The sequence below is a fragment of the Gymnoscopelus braueri genome, assembly GCF_963280865.1.
Source record: "Gymnoscopelus braueri genome assembly, chromosome: 4".
In the NCBI taxonomy this organism is placed as follows: Eukaryota; Metazoa; Chordata; class Actinopteri; order Myctophiformes; family Myctophidae; genus Gymnoscopelus; species Gymnoscopelus braueri.
Window position 1 is genome coordinate 54,841,953 of NC_137605.1, and position 14,459 is coordinate 54,856,411.

Consider the following 14,459-nt stretch of genomic DNA (forward strand, 5'->3'; position numbering starts at 1 on the left):
AATCTGATGTAGTGACCCATACTGTAGTGTATATCTGTACCTGTTTTGCCGAGATAGTATGTTTAAGCATCCTCGCTCCTCGAGACGGTGACCTCTGGAGTCACTCAATTCGACGGGTAACACATTTTGCTGTAACACCAATGTCACCTATCTATCCCACAGCGTCACTGGGAGAGCCGAGCTAAACCATGGTCCGAACACAAAATAAGATTGTCATCAGAGGTTCCTCGAGTGTGTCACTAAATGATCGGTGAGAGACACACACACACACACACACACACACACACACACACACACACACACACACACACACACACACAGCTATGATACTTACTCAAGGACGCTTTGAGTTTAGTTTTGAACCACTTAAACACTATAATACTTAAGTTGGGGTCCCCCAGGGGTCTATACATGGTCCCCTCCTCTTTTCCCTCTACACCAAATCTCGTTGCAAAACATAGCCGTACTACAAGCTCAAGACAACACGTTGTGTGCTTGTAGATCTGTTATTTGTGCTGAATGTTGGCCTACGGTGACATACCCAGAGTGGGGACGCTGTAGGCTTCATGTGGTTAAGAGAGAGCATTTCATTCTGTTTGCACAGTAATAATTAAACCATACCCAATAAGCTGATTATAGCTTAGTGCATAGAGAAGTTACCTGGTAATCAGAAGGTCACTGGTTTGCATCCCGGCCCACAGTAATAATAAGTGTCGGAAGTGTTCCTGCAGCAAGACACTTTTGTCTGTTTCATTTTAGATTTTAGCGTAGGCTATTCAAAAATAACAGATATACAAGCTTGCAGCGTTGCACGAAGCTTGTACATCTGCTATTTGTGAACAATGTGAAAGTGTTTGAATAAAAATGTATTATTTAGATTTTTTTTACACACATTTTCTCTTCTGGGGTTCCCTGGCACAACGCATTTTCAGACGGGGGTCTGTGGCCAAATACATATAATTTTAGGGGTCCTTGGCACGAAAAAGTTAGAACTACTGATTTAGAAAGCATTTGTAGAATGGGCCTCCGGTCTTAATGGGTTAAGCACTAACAGCTGACATGTACTGTAGGTTGTGTCAGCTGAGGACTGTTAGTACATGTCTGTGTTTACACTAGTGTCTGACTCAGTGCTCTGTTTGCTGTTGACATGGACTGTAGGTTCTCTGAGCTGCTGGAGGCCTACTCACCCCCGACCCCTCACCCTGACCGTACACCTGGCTTCAACATGAACCCCAGGCCCAGACGTCTTGTCCTGCTGCCCAGGAAGGTGACTGTGTGTGTGTGTGTGTGTGTGTGTGTGTGTGACACTCAAATAAATAGGGATTCAATTGTCTCCGAGACAGTGTTGCACCCTGTCGGTCTGTCTGTGAACGGCTAATCTCTGACACCGTTGGCCCGATCCAGGTGAAACTTCACACACACACATTGCCTGGATGCCAGAGCAGAACCTCTGCCCCAAATGTTTCACATCGGCCTGTTATAGTGCCACCAGGGAGGCCGATATTTGCACCAAAAATATATACATTACTCCTACAGATTTTGTCCAAACATCACGCAAATCGGTACACATGATCTCGATAGTCGTGCGATCAAGACGGATCAGTCCGATTTATCACATTCCATCCTGATTGGCATCTAACGTTTGCAAGAGTGGCCCGTTTTGAACAAAATGCCTCAAATCATGAACTGATTACCGTGAAACTTTGCACGCACATTCCCACTAGGCAGAGGAAAAAATGCAACCCTTTTTACATTGGCCTATTATAGCGCCACCAGGAGGCCAATTTTTGCAATGACTGACCCCCTAGTGGTCCCGGACCCACTGTTGAAGACCCCTGTTCTAAGGGAAACACTATAATAATAATACAAATAATAACATTATTTATGAAGCACTTTCAATAACAATAAATGCAACTCAAAGGTCTTTATAGGACGGTCTGTACTGCAGACTCACTCCACATCTTCCATCACAGTGAAAACTCTGAAGACTCCACCTCACTGATCATTCCTTGTATCCCTTGTTTTATTGCCTACAATTTGGCCTGTTGTTGCTTTGATTGGACACTAGTTTGGCTCTGTAGAAAGGATGCTCACATACAGACACGCTATCATAACACCGGACTCTTTTCCCGCTGTTTTGCCCAGGTCGACATGGTTTTGAGGTTTCTGTGAGGATAGGGTTAAGGTCAGATTCAGGCATACTTTCTGTGAGGATAGGGTTAAGGTTAGGTCTAGGCATAGTTTCTGTGAGGATAGGGTTAAGGTTAGGTTTAGGCATACTTTCTGTGAGGATAGGGTTAAGGTTAGGTCTAGGCATAGTTTCTGTGAGGATAGGGTTAAGGTTAGGTTTAGGCATAGTTTCTGTGAGGATAGGGTTAAGGTTAGGTCTAGGCATAGTTTCTGTGAGGATAGGGTTAAGGTTAGGTCTAGGCATAGTTTCTGTGAGGATAGGGTTAAGGTTAGGTTTAGACATAGTTTTTGTGAAGTTAAAGGTTAGGGTTTAGGCGCCACCAAAGGAAGAGGGAGTCCCATCATAACACAGCAGCATCATTAAGAAATAAAAATAAAAATTACTGTACTGATAACATATTTGCATATGCCCATATTTGGGCAAAAAAGATGGACAGATACACAGAGATTTGTGAAATGTTCAGATAGATGAGATAGATAGAGATAGATAGATAGATAAGAAAGATGCCTGATGGATGGTGGGTTAGATACAATACCTGATGGATGATGAGTTGGATATTAGAGGTGGATGGTCTCCGTGCTCACCTGGGCTCTCATCCAGTATCTTGTCTCTTCCAGAGTGTCTCACAGCGCCTGGGGAGGACCGACGTACGGTCCAGGCTGGGCAGGCCAGTGTGGTCCAAGCGCCGCCGTCCGGTGTGGACCAGACTGGGCCGTTCGGTGTGGTCTAAACGCCGCCGTCCGGTGTGGACCAGACTGGGCTATCCGGCGGGCTCCAGGACCTGGTTCAGGCCCTGGCTCCAGCGCTCCTGGCTGAGGGGCCGCGTGTTCTCCCTGGGGGGTCTGTGGTGGAACGGACCCGGGTGTGGCAGCTCCATGTACAGCAGTAAGTTTCTACAGTATATAGTGTGTGTGTGTCACATATATTGTATGTCCAAAAATTGTCCTTTTTTGTTATTCTTTTTTAAACGTTCGATGCGAGGCGTTGTGAGCTTGTAGATCTGCTATTTTCACTTCTTTAGTGCGACACTATCATTTACAAAAGAACTTAAGTTGAGATATGGAGATACAAGGTTTCTGCCAAACGGCAGCGCTATAGTATTTTTATATATCACCCAGGGGTCTATACTTGGTCCCCTGCTTTCTTCCGTTTACACCAAATGTCTTCACTAAAAACGGCAGATCTACAAGCTCACAACACATTGCAACATGACACGCTGTGAGCTTGTAGATCTGCCGTGTTCTGCAAATGTTTGCCAATGTTCACCAAATGTTCGGCTGTTATGGCATGTCTAGCATAGGGACGCTAGTGTCAATGTGGTTAATTTAGTGCAATGTTTTAATATAATATATAATAATAAAATATATCCATCCAGCTTGATAATTTAAGTTCTTTTTTTCATTGTATCGCTTTATTTAGACAAGAGATTTCAGAGAGACCAGAAACCATGGGCACAAAGAGCTTATACAAGACGGGAGTCGGAGTTCAACTCGGGTGCTCACCACTCGCAAGGAGACTGTCTGCAGGGCACTAACCAGTTGAGCTGCCAAACACTGGGTAAGTTCATAAATGTTTTGTGCGCAGTACATAGTCAGACATCACCGCGGCTTCAATTTAAAAAAATCTAAACCCACTCCAAGTTCAGTCGATTTAAATTAAAGACCTAGATGGAGATACGAGAAATACAAATTAAATTTGGTGGAAAATAAAACACTGAAATGATATAAGATGTAGTTTTCCCTGGATACCTATCCTAACCTATCTGGTCCTATCCATACAACTTCCAAAGCCATCTGCCTAAATGACAAGAGGGTTGTTATAGCACCACCATGAGGCAGATTTGTGAGTGAGCAGTGGGTGAGACATTAAACTGTATGGTTTAAGGCAGAAGAAGAAAAACGATAAATCCAGAATGACCCCTTTTTTAGACCCCTACTTAAGTGTGCCTCCTCCATGTGTAAACCCAAGTTTCATGAAAATCTGCCTTTTGCAAGTTCTCAAGCTATTTTGTTTACAGACACACAGGACTGATTACAATAGCCTGCCGTGTAATGGTTGGTGGTGGTTAGCTGGGTTAATGTTGGTCAGTAGTTATTTTGTGTAATGTCATGTGCGGCTGTTAACTTGGTTAGCATTGGCTAATTGCAGCTCTGTTGTGTTTACAGGTGGAGGAGGGGTCAGCTTTGGGACAAAGGTCGTCAGGTGGAAGTCAGAGGTCACCAATAAGGAGGATCTTGACAAAGACCTGGATGACTATATGTCTGTGTCCAAGAGACAGCTGGACCGAGAGCTGGACGCCTATATGGGAGACATGGTCTAGTCAGTGCTTGCTTGATTTTTTTTTTGGACCAGTAAGATTCATTTGCAAAGTGTTTTGTGTTGACGTGAATTCATTTAATGTATCATTTGTTTTGATAAATTTTACATTTTTATATCTGTTCTTAACGTTTAACATTCAGTTGAATGTTTGTTAACTTTGTTAATAAGAACTGTTAATAAGAGTTTGCCTCTATTTTGTTAATAAAGTTAAAACAAGTAAAGTGGTCATCATTCCTATTACGTTTCAACAAAAGTCACCCATTCATTTTGTGATTACAATGTGGGGCAGGGTAACTGTGTTTTTTATTTATAGTTAACATTGAGATAAAAAAAATCACCTCTTGTAGTAAGGCAGCAGCAATATACAGTTGCAAAACAGAAAACATTAAAATGAAAAACATTTCAAAGATATTTTGACTGTAGGAGTCCATTTCATAACCAGATAAATTTAAACCATTGACATTGACATCAATCAATCAATCAAGTCTCTAAATTTTTTTTTTTTTTTAAATAGAATTTTGCTGAATGAATTTTGTTTCAGGTGATTCTGCAATATATTCCATGCAGAGGGTGCGGAACACACAAAAGCCCTTTTCCCAATTTCTGTACAGGCATTTAGGACTGAGAGCATTATGTAAACACAATTTCTTTTGAGACCACACACGTTGAGGCAACTGGCAATCAAAAGGTTAAATGTACGAAATGGCAGGAGACAATCCCCACTTGACCAGGGTAACAATGGTGCTTCAGGCAGTACTACTTGTCATTGTCAACCAGTAGTTCTACCCGACGCCAGGGTCTACATTTCTCAATCACTGCACGTGAACTAGTTCTAATAAAATGCTCTACCATACACATTGGCTAAAATAACATTTTATACATTAGAATAAGTGCCAGATTGCTGCTTTAAACTCGATCACTTCTAATAAGCAATCCAAGCAAGGTCACTGCATGAAGCGTTAACTCTCAATTTAACCAAATCCCACAAATATGGCTGTCATCCACACTCGGCTATAATGACTTTGGCCATAGGAGAGATCCGGACATTTTAAGTGTTATCTTTGATGTGTCGCTAATCACTCACCATCATTGAAAGGGACGTTGAGTTATTCCAGATAGTCCCGTGTCGTTCAGTCTGTCGACCCCCTCCGTTGGCATAATGGGAGCCTGTGTAAGAGTGAAATTCGTCTATTATAACCGATACAAAGTTAGTTTTTTCTCTACTACTGCTCATCGTGGACTCTCATGATACTCAAACGTGCACTGAATGTCGCGAGCGAGCTTCCGTTTGTGCAGAACTTGATGACGCTGGTTGCTTGTTTCTTCCACAGAACCTGGCGTCTGTGGAAGAAATAAGCAACCAGCATCATGTCGTTCTGCACGAAGGATAGCTCGCTCGCGACATTCAGTGCACGTTTGAGTATCATGACACTCCACGATGAGCAGTAGTGGGGAAAATACTAACTTTGCATCGGTTATAATAGACGAATTTCACTCTTACACGGGCTTCCATTATGCCAACGGAGGGGGTCGACAGACTGAACGACACAGGACTATCTGGAATAACTCAACGTCCCTTTCAATGATGGTGAGTGATTAGCGACACATCAAAGATAACACTTAAAATGTCCGGATCTCTCCTTTAAAAATGCTTAATGTATGTTCCAACGGTGTTGCATGCCGATAATGGCAGATCTACAAGCTCACAGTGTGTTGCAGACCCCACAAAGATTATTTATCATTATTGATAGTTTATTATTATTGATAGTGTTCCAGTTCCAATAGTATATGCTCATTTATTTGTTTCATCACTTCCAATTGCACTTGTTTATCCTGTATCCTGTATGAGTTATCTCTGGATTAAATTGGTATCCCGATCTGAAAATGTTTTTTCAGTTTACTAAAGTGCTGGAGAGACTGGGAGACCCCTGGTACTGAACAAACACTATAACAGACAGTGATTACTATGGGAATATAGAGCTATTTAAAACATATATGTGTACAATAAATACATAAATATATAATATATAAAGCTTACAACACTTTTAACATTGCCTTGCTGTCTTTTTCCTCTCCCATTATTTCCTCCTCCTCCACCTTCCCTTCTCTCTTCAGCATCTCACTGGTACTTAAGTACAGTTCTTGAGTAAATGTACTTAGTTACTTTCCACCACCAGTCCTTTGCATCACCTCTTGCTCCTTGAGATCAGTAGCCTTGTCCATCCTTCCACCTGAGCAACGTAGCTCTCTGCTGCCCTCCACTGGTCTGTCCATGCTTTCCTTTCCTTTCATACTGAGGAACTGAGCTCAGCTGTGGAATTCTTCCCTCTGCATCTGAGTAGACGTTTTGAGAGACATAACCAGGGATATTGTTAAAGTAAATTATTAATAATAAATGCAACATCATATTCCTCAATTCAAATTAAACTTTAAACGTGCAATTATTGCGAACATGAAAAGATAGTGTAACATTGTACCTGTTAACTGTACTCGCCAAACAGTAAATAGAAAAAGCAACGCACATCAGAGCCACGACGATGAATTTCACTGCTGCAGAAATACTGACTTCGTCTTCACCTAGAGGGAAGAGGGATACATGTGAGAATATTGTTCTCTATCACAACACAACTATTTGCTTGTCTCAGGTATTACAGTTTGTTCATAAAGACATTGGTCCAGATTAAATGTCTACAAATTCTTCAAAATAGTGTTCATGTACAACACGTGTTTACCTTCATCACTTTTGACGATGATAAGTGTCTTATTTAGTGTTTTCAGATAGTTTGCGCTGAAACACTGAACAGAAGTGTTGTTGTGGTCTTCAACGGTCAGGGAGACGGTGCTGTTGATGGTGGAGTTCAGCACTGTGATCATGACAGAATACACACTTCTGTTCTTCAACAGTGGCCATGTGATTGTAGGCAAGGGAATCCCCTGACTGATACACGTACACGTCAGAGTTTCAAACTGGAGAATACATTCCGAGCCGTCGAGTATCTTTGGAAAAGCTGAGGGCAAACAATCACAATTGTACTATAAAATCACATGAAAGAATAATGGGTGTATGCAGTATACTGTGTAGGATGTTTAATGAAATATTATCTTAACCCTTTCAGACCGAGAACGCATCTGTGTGTCATGTTAAGATTTCTTTGGGCTATTCAAAAATAGCAGATATACAAGCTCATAGCGCGGCACCGAGTGCCGCGCTACGAGCTTGTAGATCTGCTATTTCTTTTTAATCGTGAAAATTGTGAAAATCTTTGCATACTGTATATATATTTTTAAAGCAAACATTTTGAACTCAAATCTCAAACTAACAAAAAAAAACATGTTTGTTGCTATAATATCAGTGGTTCTCAAACTGTTTCATGTCAAGGACCCCCAAAATGATATGTATTTGGCCGTGGACCGCCATCTCAAAATATGTTGTTCCAGGGACCCCCAGAAGCAAAGGTTTTGGTTTAAAAAAATTACTTTGTAAAATGTATACATATTCAAAGATTTGCACACATTATCACGATTTTTCAAAAATAGCAGATCTACAAGCTCGTAGCGCGGCACTCGGTGCCGCGCTACAAGCTTGTATATCTGCTATTTTTTGAATGGCAAAGAAATCTTAAAATGACAGATGCGTTCCCGGTCTTAGAGGATTAAAGCAGGTTAGTGCAGTGTAGGCCTACTTACTCATCACAGATATATCGGTGAACGTGGTCAGAGTCTTGTTCAGATGTTGTGCTGTACAGCTGTACCTTCCAGAATGTACTCTTGTCACCATAGGAATGACCAGAGTGGCTCTCTGAGTGTCTTCCACCAGTCCGATGTTGTAGTCGAGCAGAGTCCACATGACAGTAGAGGGAGGGGAGCTTTCTGCATCACAGGTCACATTCAGAGTACCACCTTCTTCCACTGTGGTTTCACCACTGATGCTGGGCATCTTCAGGTCTTTGACACAAAGTGATAGTGAAATGGTCATTTGAAGTTTATGCAACAATGAGCTATTTGATTGTGTGTGTGTTTTCTTTTGTATTCTATCTATTAGGGTCTGGAAACATGACAAATTATATGACTACGTAACTTTCCTCTTCTACCCCGGATTTGAACCCGGTTTCCTGCGCAAGTGCTGACATTTTTTACCATTGAGCTAATAGAGTCTGCCTGCTTGCTCAGGGGATACATTTAATCTTGACCATCAGGTCGAATTCTTCGTCAGATCCTGTGTCTAGGTGAGACATGACCTTTGACACGATCTAAATGTCTCAATAGAAGAGCAGGGATACAAAACAACCTCAATTGTATGAGACCATACAGATTGGACAAATTTACATTTTATTCATTAAAAGAAGTTACATAGTGCTGCTTTAACATTCAGAAAGACATTAAATATATCTGAAAGGCCGACAAACCATGTGGATAATTTATTTCAAATTTCTTATTACCAAATATTTATATTTTATACAAAAAGTCACGATAATATGTATTCTTTTAAAGGTTAGAGAGTCAAAGGGATTCTGTAGAGAAAGTTGTTGTAAATGTAAAAGTAGAGAGTGTAAGTCAGATAGGATCTAATGTAATACTCACAGGTAACATTCAGGGTCACAGTCTCTGCTGCAGTGACGTTTCCCTTGAAGGTCACCTGACAAGTGACTTCACTGCCGTCGTGTTCAGGTGAAGGGGTGAAGGTCAACGTTGAGCTGTGTCTCTGGCCGACACTGGCACGAGTCTCTGTTGTGAGAATGGTGACATTGGTTGTGATGTGAGGGACATGGTGTCCTGTCTTTGTCCATGTCCAGGTGATGTTGGGAGGAGTTCCAGAGCAGAGTCCTGGGGCGGTGCAGGTCAGGGTGGTCTGCTGACCCTCTGTCAGAGCAGGAGGAACATTCACTTTGGGTTTCTGTCTCAGACCTACAGGGAGACAGCAAACATATAGAGACAAAAACCACATTCAGAGAACTCAACTAAACAGCCACAAATTATTCATTACAACATTATGCAATGCAACCAACATCAAAGACATTGATGTTGATTCGATGATTCTCTGCCCATTATTATTCTCCATCTTCATAGATGATGTTGTGGAACAGTGTGAGAACAACATATTTCTGTATGCGGACGACTCCACCATTTTCGCACCTGTAACATCATCAAATGGGCCTGAGGTGGCTGCGTCCCTAAACAAAGACCTGGAAAACATCCGAAAGTGGGCTGCCGCCTGGAAGATCACTTTCGAGCCCAGCAAGTGCAAGGCTATAATCCTGTCCAGAAAGAGGAACCCATCTCGCCCAGATCTCTTCTTTGGGACCGCTAAAATCAAACTCAGCGAGCAGATGGAGATTCTGGGTCTTTGCATAGACTGTAAACTGACGTGGACTAGCCATCTGTCCAACATCTCTAAACGTGCTGGACAACGTCTTGGAGCACTACGTAAGCTGGCCAACAAGCTTGATGCTAAAGGCAGAGCCAACATCTATAAGACCCAGGTCAGGAGTATTATGGAGTACTCCTGCCTAGCCTGGATGAATGCCTCTCAGACCACTCTCAGGCAGCTAGACATCATCCAAAAAAAGGCTCTAAAGATCATCGGGGTGGATGAGGACCTTGCCCTACAGCAATATGCCATCAGTAAGCTGAGTCATCGTCGAACAGTTGCAGCAACAACTGTTCTTTATAAGATGCACACTCCCAGCTGTCCAGTGGATCTCAAAGCACTGCTACCCCAAGCTCAAATCCCAGGTCGTATCACCCGGAGGGTACTACCAAGCCACGCTCTGACCATCCTCAAGTCAAACACCAAATGCCTTGATAGGAGCTTTCTCCACTCTGCTATCACAACATGGAACAGCCTTCCCCCTGCGGTTGTTGGAGACATTACATCAAGTAGTATTCATGCCTTTAAGAAGAGGCTGAACAAACACCTCCTCAGTAGTATGTGACTGTAATCCCATGAAGCTCAAGGACATTAAATCATCAAACATTCAGTTTATACATACCCCTGACTGAGTAGCTGCAGATCAGTGATAGGTTCTTTGAATGTTTTTTTCATAAAGCCTGTATCTGCAAAAGCTTAATAAAAAAAATAATAATAATAATAATAATAATCTTCATTAGTGAAACATTCAGGGGAGAGAGACACAACATACTTTTTGGTTGATTAATATGGTAGTAAACAACAAAAATGGGATCATCTTGTATATTTTTGATTTTATTTGACTTTAGTCTCCCCTCTGGGAAATGTATCCTCTGAATTTAACCCATAAGGAGCAGTGAGCAGCCACCATGCAGCACTCTGGGACCAACTCCACTTGTAATGACAGTCAGTACCTTGGTCAAGAGCCTATAAGCGTAAGGGAGTGCAATAGTCAGGGCTGTTAACAAAAAAATGTGGACACGGCTGACAAAAGCGCCAATTTTTTTCTACATGCTCTCCATCACCATAAGTTTCATTTTGGAAGGGGAGCCACGTCATCAAGATGGCAGAAGGCGGCCATCTTGGATTTCAAAGATGTCCACCATGTAATATCTATAAGTGCCAATATCTCGGCTTCAAAGCCACTTAGAAGGTCAATCTTGGTGTCAAAATATACATTATCTGGGTCAAGGAATGCAATAAAGCTATTGAGAATACCACTAGATGTTTATTTGTGGCAAGATCAAATAAATATGGTCATTCAACATATTTACATAATTTTTTACTCGGTTAGCAGTCAGACACATAGAAAATGGAGCATGAAGTGAATTGACATTCAAATTATCTGTCACATTGACAACTGCAAAGATCTGTGCCTTCTTGCATGAGCACCTTGCACCACAACCAGTTCATTGCAGGCTTTTGACGCCATCGGTAGAATGCTCCACACAGGAAGCCAGACCTGGTTGTTGTCAACCAATGTCCATCCCCATCCTTCTGGACTGGGTGTCGGCTGCTGGGCCAGTTCAGACGTGGCCCAGATCCCAGACTGGTAGGCAACTCGCTTCACGTGTTGCAACAGTGAATCTTGCATTGGTGGAATGTGTTCCATCGTTTTGTTCTTCTGGCAGAACAACTCTCGCCGTGCTTCATTGACAGATTCCAAATCACTTGTCTTATCATACATGATGACTGTGAAAGCCATGTTCAAGCAGGTGAATCACTATCCTGGTGTCAGCCTCTTCGTGGTTACATGGCAGCATGGAGTGGCTGGTGTCTGTGCCGACCACTGTGATGCCAGATGTGATGAAGACCAGCTTGCCCTCTGGCCAGGCAGTTAATGCAATCTTCCCCGAGAATAAAGTGAAGAGCTTTTGACTTATTTCCCAGCCGTAGTTTCCCTCTGTCAGACAGAGAGGGAGGGCATGGATGGTTTTCATGATTAAAGAAGGTGCTCATGCCCCCCTCTCTGTGTTGCATGGCTATATATAATCCGGAGAAGAGTGCCACCACATCATCCTTCAACATTGTGATCTGCCCTGTCTGCTTGGTCTTGGGTGTTGGGCATCTGAAGAGAGTGAGTGAGTTCTATTTGATGGGCTCATGAATGGAGTGTCTGCGGTCCCTGATCACTGTCTTAAGGTACTTGTTGTTCAGATCTCTGCCCACTGATTCCACAGTGTAGACTTTGTTAACTACTGACTCGTCAATCACATTTCATGCTTGTGGGTATCATCTAGGAACAGATTGCCCATTGGTACACACTGATGGTGTGTACCAACAGTGCTTACTCTTTGAATGTCTTTTGTGTAAACATTACTTCTTCATGGTGTTGTTGTTCATAACCTTTTGCTATACTCCTGCTCAAACTGTATTAGGAGTTGTGCTTGTTTGGGCCCTTCGATCATCCACTTGCTGAGGGATTCTTGGTGAGCTCCACTGCACCTCCAGAACCCTTCAGATAACTATTCTGCTGCAGCCTTTCTTATCACAGTTTCCACGTTTGCTACTCTGTCAAAGTTCTGCAGTAGTTACATGCAGACTGCCGGAGCAAACCAAGTGAAGGCAACAATTGAAGGCGGTTCAACACTTGCTTCCTTTCTTTTGAAAATAAATAGGAAATAACAAAGAGTCAGATATGTCAAGCTAAATACAAATCATACCAATACAGTATGTTGTGCATAATCTAGCCGAGGCATACAAAGTTGTGTAGATATATTGCCAGAATGAACCAAATGTTCACATCTTGGCAGATATAGTCACTTATTGATATTCTCAATAGCTTTAATGAATTCCTTGACCCCAAAAACATATATTTTGACGCTTTTGTCAGCCGTGTCCACATTTTTCAAAAATCTGGTCTTAAGCAACCGGAATACAAGTACCTGGCATGCAGATGTTTTGGTCGTCAAATCAATTTCTGTCGGCCTTCTTTTAGCGTTTTAATGGATGAAATTGTACCCATCATTCCTTGATTCTCACAGTCCAAATATTGTTATGTTTATTTTGTTACTGTTGGCTCTGTTTTTGATCATTGTAATGCAGTCAGAGTCTGTTACTTCTGTGGAACAGTTAATAACAAACACTGTAAGCTTTGTTGCAAACCAAATCAAAAACCACCTACAGTAAGTGGAAAGAGCGGCACTCCAAAATGAATACTGCAAGTCGTGCTAGACAGTGGCTCAGATGTAGTTTCTCATTTTATTGCGAGAACGCTAACGCGTTTCGGTCGCAGCCAGAGCAGATTAAAAAGGGTAAACCCTTTCCAGTGAAAAGTGTATAATGTTTATTTTGCAATGCTGACAATGCAATGTTATATATTGGTGTGTGGGTTGTGTGAGGGTGCTCACCCCATATACGTATCAAATCAGCAGCACATCATACCTGTAACTGTGAGGAGATTCTTCAGACCGAATCTATATCCATCAGTCTGTCCGTTTTGATGACCTTCGACTCTAAACTGATATGATCCAGTGTCAGACTCCTGAAGGTCATTGATGCTGATGCTGCAGTTCTTCCGGGTGATGTTCGGCTCCAGCAGGGCCACTCGTCCCCTGAACGGAACCTGAGCTTTGGCGACGCTCTTGGAGTAGAACACAATGTCGCGGTCGTTACATTTACGCTTGGACGCTTCACATTTCAGCCACGTTGCAGATATGGGTTTGAATTGATCGTGATGAGTGAAGGAACACGGGATAACTACGCAGAGTCCAGCTTCAGATGTGATTAGGTCTTCGCTGAAGGTGATGCTCCACCCGTCAAAGTAGTTTTCGTGTGATTTCTGAACAGCACCTGTTTAAAACAAAGACATAAATAAACAATATCCCATCGTTTTATTTTAATATTTTCTAACAATATTTCATCAAAAGACAATAAAAAGTGTTATCATTTTCCTGTGTATTGTCCCTAATGTGTAATCTAATCAGAAAATAACTATATACAGTATAAAGTGGTTGTAGTCATCGTAGTTATGTGATGTGTGCTTGTACAATAAATACTTGGACAACAAGATTCACAATGATAATATTACAGTCATTTAAAAAACGTATACTTTATGATTACACATCATAAGAAGAAGCTACCTCCTATGTGAGATCCTTCACTCTGGGCACCACCCATCACACAGAAGAGCATTATCACCCAGATGACAGCCAACATCCTCACCCTGTTCCTTTACAAAGCACACAAATATGTATAATAATGATAATAATATGCACAGGATTTTATACTGGGAGAACCTACGGTATTGACACTATAACTACATAATGTAACACATTATGACAACCACATTTTTACACTTTGTCTTAAAGCAGCAAAACAAAATAGTTATGACAACTATTCCCTCTGCAATCATCCCCAAAACTCAGCAATCAAAACAATGCATTCACATTAATGCATGCATTGTTTTACAGCAAAATGTTGTAGTAGTCAGATCAGATTTTGTCTAGAATAAACAATTAAACTGATTCTTTCAGCGATAAAACGTGTTATAAATGCAATGTACCTCTTTCCGTGTGCTTTCCTCCTGGTGTTTCTTTTTGA

At 41.8% G+C, this 14,459-nt stretch overlaps 1 protein-coding gene across 1 annotated transcript; it reads right to left on the reverse strand.

Moving 5' to 3' along the window:
• Positions 1-6,716: 6,716 nt before the first annotated feature.
• Positions 6,717-14,075, reverse strand: LOC308083670 (sialic acid-binding Ig-like lectin 14; the record flags this gene model as incomplete). The annotated part of the gene is made up of 6 exons (XM_080425986.1): positions 6,717-6,844; positions 7,243-7,518; positions 8,198-8,455; positions 9,092-9,415; positions 13,302-13,709; positions 14,000-14,075. 6 exons carry the CDS (start codon positions 14,073-14,075, stop codon positions 6,717-6,719), a joined length of 1,470 nt encoding a protein of 489 aa, XP_080282112.1.
• Positions 14,076-14,459: the final 384 nt, after the last annotated feature.